The sequence below is a fragment of the Delphinapterus leucas genome, chromosome 5, assembly GCF_059928025.1.
Source record: "Delphinapterus leucas isolate spDelLeu-1000000601 "Yukka" chromosome 5, BTC_Dleu_Yukka2, whole genome shotgun sequence".
NCBI classification, from domain to species: Eukaryota; Metazoa; Chordata; class Mammalia; order Artiodactyla; family Monodontidae; genus Delphinapterus; species Delphinapterus leucas.
The window spans coordinates 136,783,081-136,806,234 of NC_143133.1; the positions used below are offsets into that span (position 1 = coordinate 136,783,081).

Consider the following 23,154-nt stretch of genomic DNA (forward strand, 5'->3'; position numbering starts at 1 on the left):
CTTAGATTCCACACATAAGCGAGATCATGCAGTATTTCTCTTTCTGTGTCTGGCTTGATCTCACTTAACATAATGTCCTCAAGGTTCATCCATGTTGTTGCAAACGGCAGGATTTCCTTCTTTTTAAAAACTGGACAATATTCTACTGTATATATGGACCACATTTTCTTTATCCATGTACCCACTGATGGATATTTAAGTGGTTTCCATCTCTGGGCTACAGATTTCTTTTTTCAACAGGAAATATTTTGCAAGTTAATACAAAATGGGCAATACATTTTATTGGTAATAATTTTTTTAAAAAACTATATGTACCACTCACGGACACTTCCTGTCTTTAATTTTTAAGAGGTTATCTTCTACTCAAAAAGATTACTGCTTGAAATAGAGGTACATTTTCTCCCCTTATTTTTAGAGAATCAAAAGCCCAGCTCTTTACTAAAGAATTTGAACTTAACATAATTAGGGAAATATTATAGGGCCAGTTTTTAATGCTTTATTTAATACTTGTATACACTAATATGACCTAGTCATTCTGATTTTAGCTTGGAGTCAAAAGTCTTCAGCAGGTGTTTGCCGGAGAGTTGTTTATTTCTTAGAAATTAGCTTTAAAATCACCCAGTTGATCTGCTCATCATTACTTGACTTAAAAAGAGTTAAGACTGGATTGTCTTTCTAAGAATTCCCCAGAGGGCCAGGCCAAAGTCACAGCATCCCTGCCCTGAAATTTTCACCACAGAAATGTTGGAATTTTGGAGCAAGAATTAACTGTAGACACCATCTTGTCCAGCTCCTTTCACAGATTAGGAATCTAAGATGCCAAGACCACAGGGTTGGCCTTGCCAGAACTGGACTCAGGTTCTTGACTCTCCGGACTGTGGTTTTTGCTTTTGTTTGGTTTTTTACATCTACCCTATACTATTTCCTCTCTCCAATATGGTAGAAGCAAGAGAGAATCATTTAAATGCATTTTTTAACGCAAAATAAGGGGTTTTCCAATTTTCTCCTTGTCAATAAACAAAACTTTTATTTGTATTTGATAGATTTTAACACGAGCTACATGCAACTTAGCTTGCCTATAATGATTCTGGACGAAATTATAGCTTCTAGTACAAATGGCCTGTTTGACACGTTTACACACCTTCCTACAGAATCAGCAGGAAAAATGTGGGTGAAATTTCTGAACATGATGCATGGGAGTAGATTTCCTGCTACACAAACGGTCAATAATGGCGTAAAATTAATTATTTTCATGACGTTCCTTTGACCGTAGAGGACAGTGGGAGGGATGAACTCCAGATTGCACGCAGGGAGCGGCCTTCGGTCCGGAGCCGAGACACGCCAGCGGCGCTTCCCACGAGAGCCCCGCCTTCGATTCTGCACTGCCCCTCTGCTGCCCCCTAGCGGTCCTAAGAGCCGGCAGCGAGGCTGCAAAGAGAAACCTACCTAATGGTGAGCAGAGACGTGACTCTTTTCTTCCCCTGTAAGAATCTGCACCCATTTACAGTGTGGGGTGTTTTCCCCACCACAGAGCAACTCTCAGGACTCCGGCCGGGTGTCCTACAATGCAGCTCAGTTCTGACACCATCTACGCCAAGATCGCCTCTGATTCCTCAAGTTCAGGGCTCAGCCCTACAATACGCACCCACTTGGAGACCAAAGCAAGGCCAGGTTGTCACCCGCGCTTGCGACCAACCGGCTGCAGACCCAAGGTTCCCTGCTAGAAACACAAACCGAGGGACCCATTTTACTTACTAGCTGCCTTGTAATTACAAGAGGATGTGACTCAGAACAGCCAGATGGGAGACACGCAGAGCTTCAGGCCCACCCCTGCCTCGCCCCGTGTCCACCAACCCGGAAGCTCTCCGACCTTCGGGCTTTTCTGGAGGCGTCATCACACAGGCCCACTTGATGAGATCACTGGCTGCTGGCAAGCATTTAACCTCCAGGCCCTCTCCCCTCCCAGGAGACGCGGGTCAGGGTGGGACTAAAAGTTCCCACCCTCTGAACTCCAGGTCGGTTCACCTGGCAACAAGCTCCCCCCAACCCAGTGCAGGCCCCGAGTCACGTCACTAACATGATGAAAGGCACCTTTGTCATTTTCATCACTTAGGAAATTCCTGGAGTTGTAGGAGCTCCGAGCCAGAAGGGGACGGGGGCTAAGACCAAACGTATACACCTCTTATCACAAACCACAACGTCACACCTTCCGTGACGAAGAGACAGAACATGTCATCTGGTGAATCAATCAAGGTTTAAGTAAAATGAGATAACGAACTGGTTCTGAAATATATTTGTGCGTGGGTATAAACTGCTATTCTTCTGTAGAAGTTTAAAAACATGTACATATTACCCTCAAATCAAGCTGAGAAACTCTTACCTTTCCATAACATTTGGTTCTATTGGTGCTACCCAGAAGGGCTGAACAGATGGGGCCCAGAGGCACTGAGAGTAGGCCTCTCCAAGGGGCGCATTAATTTACCTTCAGACAAAACCATCACAAAACCCAGCTGGTCTCCCGCCGCCTTCTTCCCACCCCACTTCCGTCCTCTTGTTTCTCACGCTCTGAGTATTCTTTCTGTGTCTTGAACATGTTTCATCACTACGAATATCAGACGGTTTGGCTATTTGTACGTGTCTTTCACCCCTAAAATGCCGGGAGCTCGTCAGTGTCACTTCACACGTATCTGTGCGTATATCCCCCCGACCCCTGCCAAGGCTGGTCTTGCCGCTGTCATTGGAGAAAAATACCATCTGGGAATAGGCCTGATGAAGAGGGACCATTCAGCTTTATCCTAACAGCAGGGAATCAAAATGAAAGCCTGTAACAGGCAAAGTGACAAGATGTATTCCAAAAATGGCACTAATCAATCAAATGACCGACAAGACTATTCATTTCATTTTAATTGAATTAAAAACTGTCTAGGGACAAGTGGAAAAAATAATTTATTGCAGGATCTCTTACACATGAACACAGAACATTTTACACAAATATCAATGTGCTGATAGGAAACGCTAAATTTAAAGACAAACATTTTTACACAAAACTAATTGTACTATATTTTATAAAGATAGATGGTAATAAATTATCAGAGATATTGAAGGATGACAGGCTAACGAGTCCAACAGGAATGCGTTCTATGTTGGAATTAAAGTAGGTTTTCTGAACACGATGCCCTGGATATAGTCACATTCTTGTAAGCTAAGAAAAAGGAGCTAATTTCTGGGAATAAAGGGCCAACAGGAACACCCCAGCCATGCTTCCAGCTTTTTCCTTGGATGTGGTCAGAGCCCCTAATGTTTACCCCAAACTAACGCAATAGCTCATTGTGAAACAGTGCCGCTTTAACAGCTGCATGGGAGTAGTGAGGCTTATAATTACACAAGGGGCACAATGCAAACGACAGCATTTTAGAGGAATTGTAATTGCCACGTGATCTGAATGAATAACCCAATAGTTTAATAACAGAAATGTGCATTCTCTATTTCTGAAGGAAAGTTAGCATAATTCAAAATAGTGAGTACTTTCTTAGCATGATATATTAATTCTTATTTGGGGAGTCTGAAAATAAATTGCATTTTTTCCCTAAAATTCTGAATTCACTCCTTTAGAAAATGATTTCTATAATGATATACACCAACATGACAAAACTTTTTTATATGTTATAGTCATTAAAATATACATATGCATATATAGAGAGAGAGCACTGAACAGATTTGGAAAACCATGGGGTGTGTGTATATATACAGACACATGGCCAGATACTGTTCTGTTTCATTTAATTAAATTCAACAAATATTTATTGGGTGTCTACTACTTGCAAGTCACCATGTTAGGTGATGCTTGTAGTAGATTTTAAGACATGTGAAGCTCACATCACCCACACGAAGCCAAACTTCAGATAATATACTAAACCTTGAAAATACTCACAAGCAGAGCTAAAGCTGAATAATGAATAAGGAAAGAGATAACCAGGAGAAAGGCTTGGGGAAATGGAAAAGGACCAAGGGAATGACTGCTCCCAGGCTTGGCAGGAGTTAGGGGAAGACTGGACCTCACCCCGTCCGTCCTCTTCACCTCAAGGTCCAAGATTCAGTTGTCATCCTGCTTTGTTTCCTTTACAAAGTGGAAAAAATAGGGTATTACTTTTCAGTGATAATAAAGCTTGTAGGACTCCCAAAAGATTTTCCTTCTCTTTTTAAATAAAATTTGATCTGCATTCATATCTACAGTTTTTCTCAGTCATTCCCAGCATCACGCTGGATGAGACAGAAGCACCCAAGTCAAATGAGCAATGCTGGCGGGAAGCTAATTTATCAGAACATCGGGAAGCAAGCTAGCACCAGAGGTGAAAACAGTGAAGAGAAGATGAAGATAAGTATTTTAGAACGTGGCATTCCATTCCTTTTAGAACTTCTACTCTAAACGTATTTATAACGAATGTGTACATCCAGGAAAAGACATATAGTCAAGGAGTCTCCCCCCCTCTAAAGAACCAGCGCATCAGCGGGGAACAAAGCATCAGACTTGTTTCTGATGCAACCCACTGGGAGGGGGCGAAGCTGGCAGGACCTCGGTGTCACGAGCCACCCTGGGTCACAGGACCACCGAGCGAACCCCAGAGTTCTGAGGCCCCCCAGCACCTGGGTTCAGGCTGGAGTACACCCAGGGCACGAGCATGCACCTATAGCCTCCCTGCGGAATCATTTAGATTCTGGAAAAGTATAAATCACTCTTCTCTCCAGGAAAGACACACGAGGGACCAGGATGTCCAAAAATGCCCAAACATCCCCCGAGGTGACAGCGTGGCCCTTACAAGGAGCTGGAGCGTCATGGTTAGAAAACCTCCCGTGAAGGTGGCCCTGTCTTGGCCCTGGTGGTGCCCTCACAACAGCTGAGGGCGCTGGGGAGGGCCCGGGGGCGCCCCTCACCGCCCACTCCCCAGCTGGGTCTGAGCCAGATTGTGGAGGAACAACCAAAACCAGGTCTCCTCCGTCTACTGCTTCAGTTTTAATCTCATTAGAGGACAAAATCAGCAACCATAAAGTCTCCGTTAAGAAGTCTGTATTGTTCTAACCGGCTCACTAATGGTTCAGTATTTCTGCTGCTCTACTGAAGAGTTCGTGTAAGCAAGAATTCTTTGCAAATGAAACGTGTTTTCAGTGATTATGATTTAGCTCCCATGTTTATAGTCTGTCTTAAAAAAGGAATTACACTCTGATGAGTCATACCTCTGTTCCCGTAATTTTTCTGGATAGAAACCAAACTTGCATTGGCTCTTTTTTGCCCTTCATGGACACTGGGCCTCTGTGCTCCAAATGGAATTGTGGGTCTGAATTTTCTGGTGTCATGAGACATCTAAAGGGGACAGGGAACAGGGAGAGAAGCGTGGAGTATGGCTGCACAGAGAAAATGACACACACCAAAGCTATTTAAAGGTACCTTGAGGTTTTAGTAACAATGATCATAGGAGAAACTCCTAAGATGGTGAAGAATCACTTAAATTGGAAATAATGACACCATCTTCTCAAATAAATAATAAATAATCTTAAGAGCAGAGGTGATAAATGTTAAAGGTAATAAAAGCACCCAGGGAATTAAAACACATGCAAAGAGACATTTTTCAAATCAGTAAATACCTAGATGTGTCTCTTACCTGTATGTATATTCAGACACATTTATTTTTCCTTTTTGTCCAGTGGTTTCTGTTCGGCTTGTGAGGTTGACAGTATTTCCAAAAAGACAATAGCGAGGCATCCTCTGTCCTATGACACCGGTGACTACCTCCCCTGTGTGAACCCCTATTGTTATCTGCAGAAATCAAAGCTCTGCCTTAATAAATTCAATACTATGAATGATTGCTTACTCTATATTAAAGAATAATGCAGAGTCATCACATAAAAATCTTAAGAATTCTCTAGAACTCCAAGCATATTACAGACAAAAACCCTCACAGAAATCTTTCAAGAGAAACATTCTTTTTGTCAAGTGTGAAGCTTTCAAAGATGTGAATCTGGCAACTTACATGAGACACAGGAAAAAGATTTTAAAAAATAAACCAGAAGGGACAGGGGTTTTTATCTCATCCTCATGACTTTCAGTACATGGAATAAAGAAGATTTCAAACAGGTGGACAGGTTTCCCATTTCTATGGAAGAATGTAATACAATGGGTTCAATACAATATGAGTCTTTGTTTATACAGATGGCCAAAAGGCACAAGAAAAGATGCTCAACATCGCTAATTACTAGAGAAATGCAACTCAAGATTGCAACGAGGTATCACCTCACACCAGTCAGAACAGCCATCATTAAAAAGTCTACAAATAACAAATGCTGGAGAGGGTGTGAAGAAAAGGGAACCCTCCTACACTGGTGGTGGGAATGTAAACGGGTGCAGCCACCATGGAGAACAGTATGGAGGTTCCTTAAAAAAACTAAAAGTAGAGCTGTCATATGATCCGGCAACCCCACTCCTGGGCATATACCTGGAGAAAACTATAATCTGAAAAGATACATGCACCCCAATGTTCACTGCAGCGCTATTCGCAATAGCGAAGACATGGAAGCAACCTAAGTGTCCACTGAAGGATGGATAAAGAAGATACGGTGCATATATGCAATGGAATATTACTCAGCCATAAAAAAGAATGAAATAATGCTATCTGCAGCAACATGGATGAACCCAGACATTATCATACTCAGTGAAGGAAGTCAGACAAAGACAGATATCATGTGATATCACCTATATGTGGAATCTAAAATACGACACAGATGAACATATCTACGAAACACAAACAGATTCACAGACACAGAGAACAGATATATGGTTACCAAAGGGAAAAGGGAGAGGGAGGATAAATCAGGAGGAGTTTGGGATTAACATACACACACAACTCTATATAAAATAAATAACCAACAAGGATCTATAGTATAGCACAGGGAACTATATTCAATATCCTGTATTAAACCATAATGGAAAAGAACATGAAAAAGAATACACGTTATATACGTGTAACTGAACCACTTTTCTGTACAGCAGAAACACAACATTGTAAATTATACTTCAATTAAAAAAACATTAAAAATCTTAGTCTTTGTTGTCAAGATGTTATTCCTTGTACATAATTAATGATTAGCTGGTCAAGAGTATAAATCGGTTGTCCAAAAGGTCTATTACTACCATTATAATATCTGTTTTATCTACTAACCTGAACAGATTCACCATCTACCTGGACCTGGCCGGCAATTTCCATCATGTCCAAAGCCAGGTGGCAAATGGAACGTGCATGGTGGATGCAGGGCTCTGGTAAGCCACTCACCGTCATGTACTTATCACCGACCGTTTCCACCTAGCAGGGCACAGATTGGTCAGTACAAACGTGACTGTTTCACTTGCTACCCTTACACAAAACATGTTCTTCCAATTGCTGTCAATAACTTTCAACTTTCCTCCCCTGAATCTCTTAAAATTCTGATACCTTCAACTCCAACGAGAAGAAACGTCATTATTTGAAATGTACACATCTGGCACTTGGAGTCTTGGCATTATTTTTCCTCTAGTTAAGTCCCGGTTTCTCAGCTCAGATATGCTTACTACCCAGTAGAACAATTTACTACCCTGTTTCCCCTTAAAACACTGATGGTTGGATGGGCCAAAGCTCCACTGCCCCCAGTTCAGTGATTTACCCTGGTCATTAACCACTGATTTTTATGATGTGCTCACCAAGTGTTACACTGTTCCTCGGAAAAAGACTAAAAAATAAATAGTCCTCGGGGCGCTTCTATGGCTCCAGATGCCTGGGGGTGGTTTAGTTCACATTCTTGCCTTTACGAAGCAATATTCCACTGACTTCGTTTCTCCAATATTATATTTGTTACTAACTGAAACCAAGGGCAGAAATGCCTTATAAACGTTTCCCTTCAAGCTGATGTTATCTAGAAGCAGGTCTGAGTCCCCTTCCTATGCTCCATGGCTTCTTTACTGTGCAAATCACTTTTACCTTTCAGTAAAAATGTCGCGTGCAGACCAATGACACGAATGCCATGTTTATATTACGTGTGATAAACCACCTGCACGGATTTAACATTTTATTTTAACTAGGGAATCGTCTGTTCCAGTCATTTGGGTTACAAGGAAGAGAATGTTTTAGAACGAGAGGTAATTATTTAAGAAAATGGTAAATAATGAAGGCATGAGAGCTGCCCGTACCAAGCCTGCAGGGCTACAGTCAGGGAATGGTGACTGCAGTGCCTCCGGAAGCCACGGCTTGAAAATTCAGAATCATGAATGGCACTGCATTAGGACAGGACCTGGACTTGCCTTATAAACAAATGGATTTTTCCGGGAATCTGTCAGAGTGTCGAATCTGGTATACAGGTCGTTGAGGAGGTTGACAATCTTCATGGCCCCTTCCCCAGACGCATGCTTGCTGCAGAAGGCGTTGAAGCCCACGATGCCGCTGAAGAGGATGGTCACGTTGTCGTACCTCTTCGCGGGCACCGGACGCTTGTGCCTCAGCTCGTTGGCCACGGACGGAGGAAGGACAGAGTACAGCAACCTGTCCAGAGGGGTGAGGACAAAGCCACAGTGAGAGATGCTGAGGGCAGCTTCAGTGCCTCTCCGGCCCACTTCGTAGACTTCAATGCCATGTGCACTGTGCCGGCTTGGGTTCTGACAGGACGCCCGCTATTAGCCATCTTTGTAAGTCAAGTCGAGAAAATGTAAATAATTGGTTTGTTTTAATCCCATAGAACATCCCCAAATCCAAACCAATTCAAAGCAAATCAAAATAAGCCAAACAAAACAGACAGACAAAACAGAGGACTGACACCGGGAAGTCGAAGTTGTCTTGCGTGGTCTTGTGTGTCGACGCTCCTGCTGGGATATTCACAGGATGAAAGAAGCCATTCAAGCACTTAGCACTGTTTGGATCCCACAAAACCAGGGATACGTTCACCTCTCAGGGATAAGCCATCTGCCTCAACGTTTGTCATCTGACGTGAAAAGCAGATTTCCCCAGCAAGGACCTACTGTACAGCTCAGGGAACTCTACTCAGTGTCCTGTAAAAACCTATAACAAAAAAGAATCTGAAAAAGAACATGTATACATGTATATACAGCTGATTCACTTTGCTGTGCACCTGAAACTAACACAACATTGTAAATCAACTATACTCCAATGAAGGAAAGAAAGGAAGGAAGGAAGAAAGGGCAGGTTCTTCTGTTTCAGTCCTGCCTCACTCCTTCATGGAAGAAACGGATAAAGCAGGTAGAAATTGGTCTAGACAAGAAAAGATCCTATTTCCGTTGACAATCCTGAGACCACGCTGACGGGACCAGGGCCTGGGGAGCCGGGAGAGCGGTGAGCACGGGAGGGGTGAGCGCTGAGCAGACAAGCGGAAGCAGGCAGGCCTGCGGTTCCTTGACATGACGGCGCACAGGAGTAGCCACCACCTCCGAGCCTCTTCCTCCCCTAAGCCAGACGGCACCGGTGCCAAGGTTAAGGTGCAGAATGGTGCTGAGGTCTCATTTTTTCCCTACCTTTAGTGGAATTTATTCAGTGTTTCACTTTTCACTTTCAAACAGAGAACATTTTATACAACATTTTAAAGCTGTATTTGAATATTAAATGTGACCAGTACAACTACTTCATTTCAACAAAAATTCATAGTAAATGTTTATAATTAAATCACCTTGAAAACCAAACACCAACGAAGATGGAAACCTTGGTGGTTTTCTAATATAACAGCCAGAGCAGGGTCCGAGTAACTCAGACTTACAAATGCAGGTGACTGTGAGCCTTGGTGCTAAGTGCTATCTCCCAAGCTCCATAAAATGTGTTACTTTTCATGGTGGAAGCTGTACCACAGACTGATAAATATACATTTTGAGTTGTTTCTCGAGCAGTAGGAGGAATCTGACTGGCACACCTCATCCCACATACTTTTGGAAATTTGCCAAATACCTGGGACGCTTAAGGGGTTCCCTTCAGGGCCGTGAGGAAAGTAAAGTGGTGTCGAAGAAACTAGTTTTCAGCTTCATTATACAAAGTAGGAGAAGGGCAGGAAGAAGCTAGGGATGACGACAGACATTTACGTGGATTCTCTATCCACCTAAGCTGCCAATAAACAGTTAACTGATGTGTTTACCTGTGGGCACAGCATCCAACCATAGGCAACACACACACATCAATGCAAGAAAAGGACAGGAAGTGGTGCTGTTACCAACCCTATGGTGTCAAGTAGAGTGACACAGTTCTTACATGAAGGAAGATGAGGTCAATTCTCCAAGACAGCTTCCTATTATACAAACGTTAAAAATGAACACGCAAGACCACCGGAAAAATTCTCTTACGAAAGTCAGTGATTTCATGCTTTTAACTGATTTTAATTAATATACTCAAGCAAGGCCAAGCAGTATGCACGATGTGTACTTGTTTAAATGAATTACTTGAAAACGAAATATTATCTTAAATGTTACTTGCCCAGTAGTTCATAATTTAATCCACCATTCGTAGAAAAATAACAGTTTTGTGTTTTGATACCTTTGTTCATGTATCAAATTACAGATGCAATTGCTGTCATCACAGATGACACTACAGTCTGTCAGACTCACACCTGCCGAACTCAAAAATAATTTGGAGTCCAAGAACAGAACGCTTTTAAAATATAATGGCCAAATCTAAGTTCAGTGTTCTGTGTCCCCCAGCACCTGGGCAGCCCTGGCACCTAGAGGATGCTCGGTACACCTCTTGTGTGAAGAAGTGGATGAACGGGTAGCTGGACTTGAAATATGCACTTGAATTATTCTTCTAATGATTTCCAGAGACATGCTTTAGCGTATATGCTTCCAGCTTGGTTTGTAAAATTACTATTAGGACTGACTGATTTCTGTGTGCATAACTTCTATTGAAGTGATGTGTTAGAGTTTTACCTAGGACTCCAAACCTACGGCAGGTCCCACGCCTCGGAGTCTTGTTATAGGGAAGAACCTCTGTGTTCTATTACAAGCTAATCACTAACGGGGTGTTGCTTATCAGATTAAATTGTACACGATGGCCCATCTCTGGGAACCCTGCTCCCCAGGTCATGAGCCTTAAGCTAAATACCTTTGTTTAGCTCCCAGGAAACAGCCTAACCAGGTTCACCAGGGAGCGGCCTCAGGAAGGAAGGCATTCACACCTCCCAGCCCCAGACGCTGCCAGGAACCAGGAAGTGCTTAGCTTTAGCCCCGCCCCTTTGGCGGGTCCCACCCACCTTTGGCTTTAGCCCCGCCCCTTTGGCTGGTCCCACCCCCTTCGGCTGGTCCTGCCCCTTTTAGTACACAAGGAGCCCGAATTCTAACTCAGGCCAGATGGTCGTTTGGGACACGAGCCCGCCATCTTCTGGGTCTGCCGTCTTTCCGACTACGATCGCTGTTCCTTGCCCCAGCAACTTGTGTCTGGATTTACGGGCCTGCTGCGCAGCGAGCAGCCTGACGGTCAGTCTTAACTACGGCAGGGCCACCGGCTACCACGCAGGCCAGCCCTGCCAGCCCTGCCCGCCCTCTTTAAGCACAGGGCACGTGCTTACGTGTCTGTCTTCTTCTTTTCATCTTCCAGGGCACGCAGTGTGAGCTGCAGCCTGTCCGTGAGGATTTCCAGCTCCTGGGTCAGCTTGTACTCCTCTCGGAACTGCTCCCCCAGCAGCACGAGGTCCCGCGTGGCATCGTGCAGGGGGATGTCGCTCAGGTACAGCCCTCGCCGGGTCAGGTCGTCCAGGTTCATGACACTGTCACAGGGAGAAGGAGGCACTGTCAGTCCCCAGGGTCCCCACGGTAACACTGCCCTGGCTCCTGTCCAGGAGTCTAATCCCGCCGCCTGCCATTCAGCAGGTCAGGCGGAAGAAAATTTGGAGAAAAGCGAGAGGAATGTGCTTCATTCTTCTCAATATTTAAACATCTGTCAAAAGAGCAGTGAACTTGACATGCAGTTTTGCCAAATGGCACTTTCTAACGCCATCAGCCTAAATTAAAAGATAATGTGAAAAACTGCCCTACGAAACCCACTCGGGTTTTTAACACAAGTCTGTTATTATTGCCACAGTTTTCCCTCATTATGAAGAGATGAAGAAAAAGTTATCTTTCCTCTCTTTAACAAGGATAACAGTGTTTCTTCTGAGAAGCTAGTTCATTGTTGCCTTAGGGGTTGGTTCTATGACGTAACTAGGTATCTTCTCTTTCACAGACAATGATGAAAGGTTTACAACCTGATTTATGACCCATCTTCAACATGACTTTTCTGTACTCATGACTTTCTAACATGCACTTTCTATTCTACTCTTATTTCTGGCTCTAATTTCTTCTACTACTCTTATTTTCTTTGACAAATTTTCTCATTTATTTGAAACAGTATTTGCTCTTGCTGAATTTGATGCATCTTCGTAACTTAAGTCATTCTTAGGACAACGTGATATTTATTGATTCGGTGAAGATCTACCAGTAAAAAGTTGACTTTTAAAAAAATTTAGTATTTGGTTAAAATGTCTGAAGGTTACATTCTTGGTTTGAATTCTTTAAATGCAAAGTAATTATTTCTAGTTGTGCATAATAATTTCTCTAAAATGACATAACTGTGTTGAGACTTTACTAAAGAAATTGGGATTAATAAAATGTTTCCCTGCAATATATTCTCAGCAGAAATGTCCATAAATCAAAGCAAAAGTTAGCATGCTAATAAAGAAAAATAAAATGATCAGTTTACTATTGACACACACCCTTCAGGAAAGAGGCCAGATCATCCACCAAATGGTTTACAAGACCTGCCAGTGAGCAGAGGAAAAATGACTGTAACTGTAAAATGAAAATGAAGGGTTAAAATGCTCATACTGAGTGAGAAAACTTAATCAAATTATGTCTCATTGTTCTCAAAACATATTTATTATTATTTTAATGAGCTATTATTTTTTTTTCCTGTTTTTTTCTTAACATCTTTATGGGAATATAATTGTTTTACAATGGTGTGTTAGTTTCTGCTGTATAACAAAGTGAATCAGTTATATGTATACTTATATCCCCATATCCCCTCCCTCTTACATCTCCCTCCCACCCTCTCTACCCCACCCCTCTAGGTGGTCACAAAGCACCGAGCTGATCTCCCTGTGCTATGTGGCTGCTTCCCACTAGCTATCTATTTTACATTTGGTAGTGTATATATGTCCATGCCACTCTCTCACTTCGTCCCAGCTTACCTTCCCCCTCCCTGTGTCCTCAAGTCCATTCTCTACATCTGCGTCTTTATTCCTGTCCTGCCCCTAGGTTCTTCAGAACCATTTGGGTTTTTTTGTTTCTTTTTAGATTCCATATATATGTGTTTTCGTACGGTATTTGTTTTTCTCTTTCTGACTTACTTCACTCTGTATGACAGACTCTAGGTTCATCCACCTCACTACAAATAACTCAATTTCATTTCTTTTTATGGCTGAGTAATATTCCATTGTATATACGTGCCACATCTTCTTTATCCATTTGTTTGTTGATGGACATTTAAGTTGCTTCCATGTCCTGGCTATTGTAAATAGAGCTGCAATGAACATTGTTGTACATGACTCTTGGAATTATGGTTTTCTCAGGGTATAGGCCCAGCAGTGGAATTGCTGGGTCATATGGTAGTTCTATTTTTAGTTTCTTAAGGAACCTCAATACTGTTCTCCATACCGGCTGTATCAATTTACACTCCCACTAACAGTGCAGGAGGGTTCCCTTTTCTCCACACCCTCTCCAGCATTTGTTTGTAGATTTTTTGATGATGGCCATTCTGACTGGTGTGAGGTTATATACCTCATTGTAGTTTTGATTTGCATTTCTCTAATGATTAGTGATGTTGAGCATCCTTTCATGTGTTTGTTGGCGATCTGCATCTTCTTTGGAGAAATGTCTATTTAGGTCTCTGCCCATTTTTGGATTGGGTTGTTTGTTTTTTTGATATTGAGCTGCATGAGCTGCTTGTAAATTTTGGAGGTTAATCCCTTGTCAGTTGCTTCGTTTGCAAATATTTTCTCCCATTCTGAGGGGTTGTCTTTTAGTCTTGTTTATGGTTTCCTTTGCTGTGCAAATGCTTTTAAGTTTCATTAGGTCCCATTTGTTTATTTTTGTCTCCATTTCCATTTCTCTAGGATCAAAAAGGATCTTGCTGTGATTTATGTCATAGAGTGTTCTGCATATGTTTTCCTCTCAGAGTTTTATACTGTCTGGTCCTACATTTAGGTCTCTAATCCATTTGGAGTTTACTTTTGTGTATGGTGTTAGGGAGTGTTCTAATTTCATTCTTTTACATGGAGCTGTCCAGGTTTCCCAGCACCACTTATTGAAGAGGCTGTCTTTTCTCCACTGTATACTCCTGCCTCCTTTATCAATGATAAGGTGACCATATGTGCGTGGGTTTATCTCTGGGCTTTCTATCTTGTTCCATTGATCTATATTTCTGTTTTTGTGCCAGTAACTGTTTTCCTCTTGGGGTTATTTATTTTGTAAGTAAAACTGCTTTCAGTTGATCTCATTTCGTGTGAGTACTGGTTTCTCTATACACATGAGCAGGTCCCATATGACAACGGGTGAGTGTGTCACTATGTAGCCAATTTCTACATATGGTGATTAGCAAGTAGACTCTAAATTTCCTGCTTCTGTTTCCAAAGAAACCTTTCTCTCCATGAGTAGAAACTATCCCTATTGAGAAGCTGTCATTCTACTGATGCTCAACTTGGAAAGAGGCAGAAGGAAGAACACTTATTTATAGCAGTTGAAGATATATAGTTAGATCAATGGAGTTTATTAATAAAAAATATAAAGAGTTTATATTCCCTAATTTTGTCTCTTTTATTTTCGTAATATATATTCTCAGGGGAAAAACCCATCATTAGTCTTATAGAGTCTTTAATACCATATTAATAATTTCCAAGGAAGGTGTTACAAAATTCATTTGATTTTTCAGAAATTTTAAGACAATATCTTTAAATGAAAAGTGATCAATTGGACTTTAAACTCAATTTTTAATCAACAGCCCACCAAAACATACTTTCTTGGGTGTTACTAAATAATGTGCATACATTTTGCCTGCACAAAGTTATAAATACACAAAATATCACCTAATAAGTTCTACAGTTAGTTATCTATGTCTACTGCTCTCAAGTAAATTTATATATGTGTTCCTTATTCTAAATTCCCATGCATCTTTTAGTAGAATGCTTGTCGCGTTGGGAAAACACCAACCTACAGTTTTACTTCCCTCTAATGTTCATTATATCTATTTTTTTAATTAATTAATTAATTAATTTGTTTTTGGCTGAGTTGGGTCTTTGTTGCTGTGCGTGGGCTTTCTCTAGTTGTGGCGAGCAGGGGCTGCTCTTCGTTGCAGTGCGCGGGCTTCTCATTGTGGTGGCTTCTCTTGTTGTGGAGCATGGGCTCTAGGCGCGCAGACTTCAGTAGTTGTGGCACGTGGGCTCAGTAGCTGTGGCTCACAGGCTCTAGAGCACAGGCTCAGCAGTAGTGGCTCACGCGCTTAGCTGCTCTGCGGCATGTGGGATCTTCCCGGACCAGGGCTCGAACCCATGTCCCCTGCATTGGCAGGCAGATTCTTAACCACTGCGCCACCAGGGAAGTCCTGATGTTTATTATAAATAACGTTATTTACATAAATGTCAACTTAAAACTATATTTTGAATAGTATATCTCAGTTAAAGTAATGAAATAGTTTTAATATAAAATAGCTTATATCCAGAAATCATTAGAAAAGTAATTTCTTGGTGCCAAATATAACCATGTATTTCTGCCATCGCATTACATGCTTTATAGGTTTGCTTATGGACATATGATGTGTCTTTGGAAGGTACAAAGCTACAGAGTTAGCTACCTTCAGATTAGGTATCCCCTGATCTAATGGCATAAACACTCAGCAAATTGACTAAGATATGGCAAACAAAACAGAAGACATGACTTCTTCCGAGTTTACTGCAGATGTTCAATGAAGTTATCCTTGTTATAGAGAGGCGTATAAGAAGAGTTGTGAAGTCTAAGCATACTTTGTAGAAACAATTGAATAAAAAGATATTGGACTCCTTCATTCGCGTCAGATGGGTTCACCTCGAAGTGATTACCTTGGTGAGCACAGGAAAAGTATGCTGTCCGCTTCAGGTAAGTAGATCATCTGGCCCTTGAGCCGTAAGCAGCTGGTCTCAGTGCCCGTCAGTTCATGCTCACACTCCGATTTCTCTACGTCCAGCAACCCTTCCTGGAAAAGGCAAGACACAACCGTCCACTCACGCCTTTGTCTCTACCTAACGACTCAGCCGAGGACACGGAGACCTCATTCCCACCAAACCGTAAGGGAGAACATCGGCCCAGGTAGAACAGGAGAGGCGTTTCACCAGAGTCCGCCAGGTAACAAGCAGACAGCCTTACATCACTGCAGAAGAGCCAACTGACTGTTTCCTTTGAACCCAGAAAGACAGTAGCTGTGCTACTTTCACATCTTTATGGAAAGCTGCAGTGAGTCTTATTTCTGATTTTCCACCATGGCCACAGCACGTAATCCCAGGCTCTAGCAAAGACCAGACCCAGTGTCCCCGTGCCCACCCCTACATGCACAGAGCAGCTGGAAGCAGCTGGTTCCAAATACAGGATGTAGGTGCGGGGAAGACCTTTGTAGGTGGAGGGTGGAAGGGAGGATGAGCTTTGTCCTCTGGAACACTCTGGCTACACCAGCCCCAAGAACAGAAACTACGAGATCTGGGTACCACTCACTATCAACTGAATGAAAATGTTATCACTTGTATTTCCCCACAAAAGTGCCCTGAAGAATAACAGACAATTTAGGGAACAACAAACCAGCGGCTTTGGGTGAAGTTTAAAAAATCTTTATTAGTTCCCCAGATTTCTAAAACAGGAGTCTGTAGCTGTATATTGAGTAAAAGGTGCTGGTTTCATGGTGTGCACCCGGGCAGCCTGGGCGAGGCCTTCTCCAAACACTCACGCGTTTATTCTAACCAGAGGAGAGGGTCCCACTTCCCTACAGGCAACCCCCAAATCAGCACCGTTGCCTTTGAAATGGGACTCCCTTTGGGCTCTGGTGTTTCTCTCTCTACACCTTCTGCATCTCACAGAATGTTTTTGCAGCTAATTATCCCTGTGGAACACTTCTAATCTGTAACAGACCTTACTTCCTCACGTTTACTGAAATAGTATCTCAATTACCTTGCTTCTCAATACGAAGACCGTATTGATGTGTGAGAGGATCCCATGGAAACTGATGTCAATATGAGGACGGACCAGGGAGAAGACAGACAGGAGGCTGCAGGTCCCAGGCTGGAGCTAAAATGCAGATGAAAAGAAAAGGATACTTAGTCAATAATTCTTACGATCTGATAGTAGTTATTAGATCGGACCAGCTCAACAGCACTTAAACATAGAAAATCGTAATTATTTTGTAGGAAAGTGACCTCAACTGTGGACTCACACCATCATCTAAGCAGCTTGGCAACTAAAGGAACATCCAGTAGTTGCCTGAACGTGAAACCTAATATGCAATCAGGGGACTAATATTCAAATATAAGCTAATCTAAACAAGAGGAGAATTTTTGAAGAAAAAAGAATGGAACTTAGCTTTTAAATTGTAGCATGAGGTGTTAGATGTCCGCAGCCTAAAATGAAATTTAAATAGCAAAACCACCCACGACACTCATAGTTTATCGGGAGACGGCTAATTACCAATAAAAGGGAAAGTGGGTGACTGCCTACACTAAGTGTAGCCTCACAGTACAACAAGGGGAAAGCAGGCCAAGTGGGACGTGACACGGTCAAGGTCATCAAGGGAGGAGAGGCAGAGGCAGCATAACAGCCCGGTCCACACATGGTTCTGCCTCCAGATTTACGGGTTCATGCCAGATCCCATGGGAGTTCATCCTGAATTAAGAGTCCTTAATTACAAGCAAAAAGTATCTCTAGACACATGTCATGTGCAATTCAAAAGTCAGAAACGGAGAGAAAAGAAAAAGTAGGAAGAGAGGACTTGACAGCGGGTCTGAATACGAAGATAATATAACAATAATAATACAAGTCAAACGTACATTCCTGGCATCACCCAACTGCTGTCCTTTGATGCTTTTTCTACTAAACCCCACGGTAACCTCTATCGCTTTCCTCTTTGGTGTATTTTAAATTCCTTCCTTTTCCCTGCAAATGTCAGTGGTTGATTTTGAAAGTTATTTTCAGACAGTAGATATTCAGTGACTGTTTGCTCCATGTTGAATAAATTAAGTGAAAACTGATTGTTACTGGAAAGTTACTCACTTCCTCATTAAAACAAGTACACTATTCCCACAGAATTCTCCCACTGCCCTTGTGATTAAAACAGAAAAAAATAAGTAGCAGTCCTAGGCAAAGCTGCAGTACGCTGAAACATACTTAGTGTGTAGTTACGGAACTCCTGTGACGTACAGTGTGCTCCACGTTACCTGATACATAAGCAAAGGGTTAAAGGTATGAATGGTCACCTGTAACAATAGTGTCTTTGTGGCCTTTTGTCTCAGGCCCCAAGGGAGTGTGATGTACTCTTACCTGGGGAAGGACTCTGTAGATGGCATTGCCACACTGAGTGACCACGAGATCCCGGTTGAATATGATGTGAAAGGGAAAAGCTTTGCAGAAGGTATATGGGCTGATGCGTGATTCCTGGGTACCATTTTCTTCAAATCTGTCAAGATCTTCATAAAAATCCTCTTCTTTTGACTCTTTTTCTTCAATCAAAAATTGAGTATGATCACATTCTTCGTTTCTTTGCTGAATAACCTGGATGCCAAAAGGGGAAATGGTGTTAATTGTCTGCATTTAGTTACAATACCTAAATACCTAAGAAACTGGTGATGAGAACTTCACCTAGCAGGTTAATTTTAAAAATTCAATATATGCAAACACTATACACGCCTAACATAGAAAACTACTGCTGGACATTCATTTATGAAATCTGAAGACTGACTAAGTAAATTCACAGAAAGATAGCAAATCTGGTACGAGTACCCTAGTGGTCCATGCAGCCTCTTTGGTAGAATTTGGGGGAAAGCACCCCCTTGTCCTGGTGGGCTCAGCACCCCTCAGCCAGGCACACGTACAGTAGACGCCCTACACATCATACAGAGTGGTATGTTTAATATGATCAAAAATGACACGCACAAACAGGGAAATGAAACGACAGAGATACGTATTTAATATGCCATGTCATTTTTTTATCCATCAATCGGCAAGTATATAAAAATTACAGTACCAAATGAGGTAGGATACAGAAGAAGAGTCATTTCACATGCCACTAATGGGGGTATTTTGACTAATCTTTCTGAAGAACAGATCGACAAAATGCTTAAAAATCCCCCCTCCCCAAATTACCTTTTTTGATTTAATTCCAAATCTAGGACTTTGTTCTATGGGAGTAATCCTGATCATGAGTGAAGCTCTCTAAAGAATAACTGCATTTCTAAATATTATTCACGGGCAAACAAATGATTAAGCTTTAAAAAAGATTTTTCCTTTCGAGTTTAAGAAACTTCAACCAACACATCCTCTTATAAAGGGAAAAAACCATATCTCAAATTGCGGCCAGATCAAAATGGGAAATAGCTGAATGAATATTTCTTCAGTTGCAGCTAAATGAAGGCAAAACATTGCTCTTTTTCACTTTTTTCCTTAGTTCACTGCAGCCAACTCTGACACTTAAGAACAAATCTCAATTAATGTGGACGTTATTGTATATGTTTTCCCAAATGCAGTTTCACGGTGAAATCAGGATATTACTACTGAAACTGTCACACTAACCTACTACACTGCCGAAAGATTAGTGTTCTCATTTATGAGTGGAAAATTCTGCCCCATGAAGATTAATTTCCCTAAAGTCTCATAAAGAAAACAAAACAATCTTAAAATTTTGATGTTCTGCTGTGTTTCCATTTCAGCTAGAAGAACTGAATTATATGCAACCTAAATTTACTAATGAATTCCTCAATTATACCCTTTTGCCTTGGTTAAATCAGCGAAATGAACAGCTTTTCTGATCATGTTTTTAACCTCTCCTTCGTATATCACCTTCACGACATGGTCTAATATTCCTGAAGTAGTTAAATTGTCTGGTAGCTCTGGACCTATTAAACTTAGGGATTCAACGTAAGAATGCCTCAGGAAATTAAAACAGTGCCTTTGAAAAACATTAAATATACCAAATATAATTACCAAATGCAAATATTTCAGACAACTATATTGGAATACTTGAATAAATGAAGGTCACAAGACAATCCACACTGTATAAGTGGGATGTATAAAGTGAACCCCATAATTATACAGAGCGCTACTGCTGTCAACCTCCCATACCAAAGGCTCTAATAACCATGGCAACTGCAGTTTCCAAGGGTGCCCAGTTTATGCTGCTTTCCTGAAGTTTCTATGCCCTTACTTCTTGCTCAGCTTGGCTACGTCATGAACAAACCAAGAGCAGACCCAGTGTTTACAACCCCCATGATACAGGCTCATGTACTGTAAGTGAAGTGTTAGTTCGGTGTCAGGATCCAGAGCTGGAAATGAAAGGCGTATACAATTTTAATTGAATTCCAGTGAGATTCCTAATCACGGGTGAATTTCAGTCCTTGACACAAGTTTTTAAATGTCTCTGGATTTGATAATGTTACGTTATCCATACTCCCACTTTCTAGTTGTAGAGAAACTAAGGATGCACCTGGGGATCACGTAAAAAATGACACCAACTCTTGAAAGTAAAAACACCCGTGAAATCTCATGTGACATTACTAGATTAAATATACGGCATACTTTTCTAAATTAATCAATTTAAATGTTACAATTTCTATTTGTGTAATACTGTACTTAAAGTGTGGGCTTCCCACACATGTTAGAATGTAACTATAGATCTAAGAAAGCACTGCCTATTAGATTTTCCATAAAGAAAGCAAACCGAAATAGGGTACCCTCGGCCCACTTTTCTCAAACCTAGGGCCACTGAAGAATGTCTCTTGGGGCTGAGCACACAAAACACAGCTCCCTGGGAGCAACTCTCTGGATTAGACATAAGGAAAAATGATGGCTCCCTGGGAGCGACTCTCTGGATTAGACATAAGGAAAAAATGATGGCTCCCTGGGAGCGACTCTGGATTAGAAATAAGGAAAAATGATGGCTCCCTTTATTGCACAGCTATTGTATCAATACCTTGAAATTATCACTCAAAACTGACAGTGTGAATTATCAACAGCAACACATTTTTTAAAGTCTGAGACCAGTTTCTTTTACCAAGTGATCTAATTTAAAAAAAAAAAAAAAAAGCAAAGGTTTTAGCCCACAAAAATGAAATATTCAAACCACATTTCAGGGACAGACCAAAAAATCCACACACACACACAAACCCAGTAAAATATGACTTCATCTCATATTATTTTAGAATGTGTCCATGTTACAGGGTTTTTTTTTGTATTCTGAAGGCCACAGCTCAGCCAGACAAAGGTCCTCCTGCTTCCCAGCTAGTGTGAGCTCACAGGAAATGCAAATTAAATTTCCCGTTGCCTTGAGCAATATATATAATTAGAAAGAAAAATCTGTTCCCACAAGGAAAAACTACCCTGTGTATGCATTCCAAGCCAAATATAGAAGACTGCCAGTGTTACGGCTGGTACTACCTCTGCTGAGCGCCAGTAGCAGCGCTGACCAGGGGCACGTTCGGAGCACCTTTCTAACACCCCGCATGTCACGTGTGCCCAGAAGAGCCCCAGGTACTGACCATTACCTTCATGTCTATTTCAGTGTCGTGGATCTGCTGAGCTACCGTCTTAATGATCCCGATGACAATGTCCTGCAGGCCTTCTCTCTCTGAGTAGTAGTGCAGGATAAGCCCTTTGCCCTTCTCTGCATCGGTGCACCTAAAGGAAGGTGCCCGCATACCCGGGTAGATGGTAGCAAGGTGGTCGTGCAGGGCATCGAGGTTCTGCAAGGAAGAGGACAGAGTGATGAGTAAGTCCTGCTCCCATGTGGCAGCTGCCCTCGGGAGAGAAGGCTGAGGAAGCAGACTCAGGTCTGAGCTCAGGCGCCCACGGGCCATGCGAACTTGCACAGGGCACAGCCTTCCCTGCTGCATCCAGATGTCAGTAAGGCAAGAACCACGGAGAACTTGAAACTAAGGTGATGAAATTAAGAACATCTGTGTGAATGGATAAAGAAGATGTGGTGTACACACACACACACACACACACACACATGTCACGTATATATATATATATATATATATATATATAATGGAATACTACTCAGACATAAAAAAGCATGAAATAATGCCATTTGCAGCAACATGGATGGACCTAGAGATGATCATACAAAATGAAGTACATCAAAGACAAATACCATATGACATCACTTATATGTGGAATTTAAAATATGACACAAAAGAACATATCTACGAAAGAGAAACAGGCTTACAGACATAAAGAACAGACTTGTGGCTGCCAAGGCGGGGCGGGGGGGAATGCACTGGGAGTTCGGGGTCAGCAGATGCAAACTACTGTGTATAGGACAGATAAACAACAAGGTCCTCCTGTAGAGCACAGGGAACTGTATTCAATATCCTGTAATAAACCATATGGAAAAGAAGATGAGGACTTCCCTGGTGGCGCAGTGGTTAAGAATCCGCCTGCCACTGCAGGGGACACGGGTTGGAGCCCTGGTCCAGGAAGATCCCACATGCCACAGAGCAACTAGGCCCGTGTGCCACAACTACTGAAGCCTGCGTGCCTAGAGCCCGTGCTCTGCAACAAGAGAAGCCACCGCAATGAGAAGCCCGTGCACCGCAACGAAGAGCAGCCCCCGCTCGCTGCAACTAGAGAAAGCCCGCATGCAGCAACGAAGACCCAACGCAGCCAAAAATAAATAAAATTTAAATAAATAAATAATAAACCTTTGCGTTAAAAAAAGAATATGAAAAAGAATGTGTATACATATGATAACTGAATCACTTTGCTGTACAGCAGAAATTAAGACGGCACTGTAAATCAACTATATTTCCATAAATGAAAAAAAAAGAAAAACATCTGTGACTGCTAACAGTGGAAATATTTTAAAGAAGGTAAACAAACAAGGGGGTGTA

General features: G+C 42.0%; 1 protein-coding gene across 2 annotated transcripts in view; it reads right to left on the reverse strand.

The window, feature by feature from the left end:
- Positions 1-2,923: 2,923 nt before the first annotated feature.
- Positions 2,924-23,154, reverse strand: part of GUCY1B1 (guanylate cyclase 1 soluble subunit beta 1) — a 48,157-nt gene continuing 27,926 nt past the window's right edge. For both annotated transcript variants that reach the window (XM_022582200.2, XM_022582202.1), the window contains 10 exons: positions 21,805-22,002; positions 18,590-18,820; positions 17,228-17,344; positions 16,132-16,265; positions 11,575-11,772; positions 8,324-8,561; positions 7,212-7,352; positions 5,658-5,812; positions 5,233-5,359; positions 2,924-4,117 (listed from right to left, as the gene is read on the reverse strand). In XM_022582200.2, the coding sequence (XP_022437908.1) occupies positions 4,094-4,117; positions 5,233-5,359; positions 5,658-5,812; positions 7,212-7,352; positions 8,324-8,561; positions 11,575-11,772; positions 16,132-16,265; positions 17,228-17,344; positions 18,590-18,820; positions 21,805-22,002 (1,563 nt within the window). In that variant the 3' untranslated portion in view covers positions 2,924-4,093. The remainder of the gene's footprint in view (positions 4,118-5,232; positions 5,360-5,657; positions 5,813-7,211; positions 7,353-8,323; positions 8,562-11,574; positions 11,773-16,131; positions 16,266-17,227; positions 17,345-18,589; positions 18,821-21,804; positions 22,003-23,154) is intronic.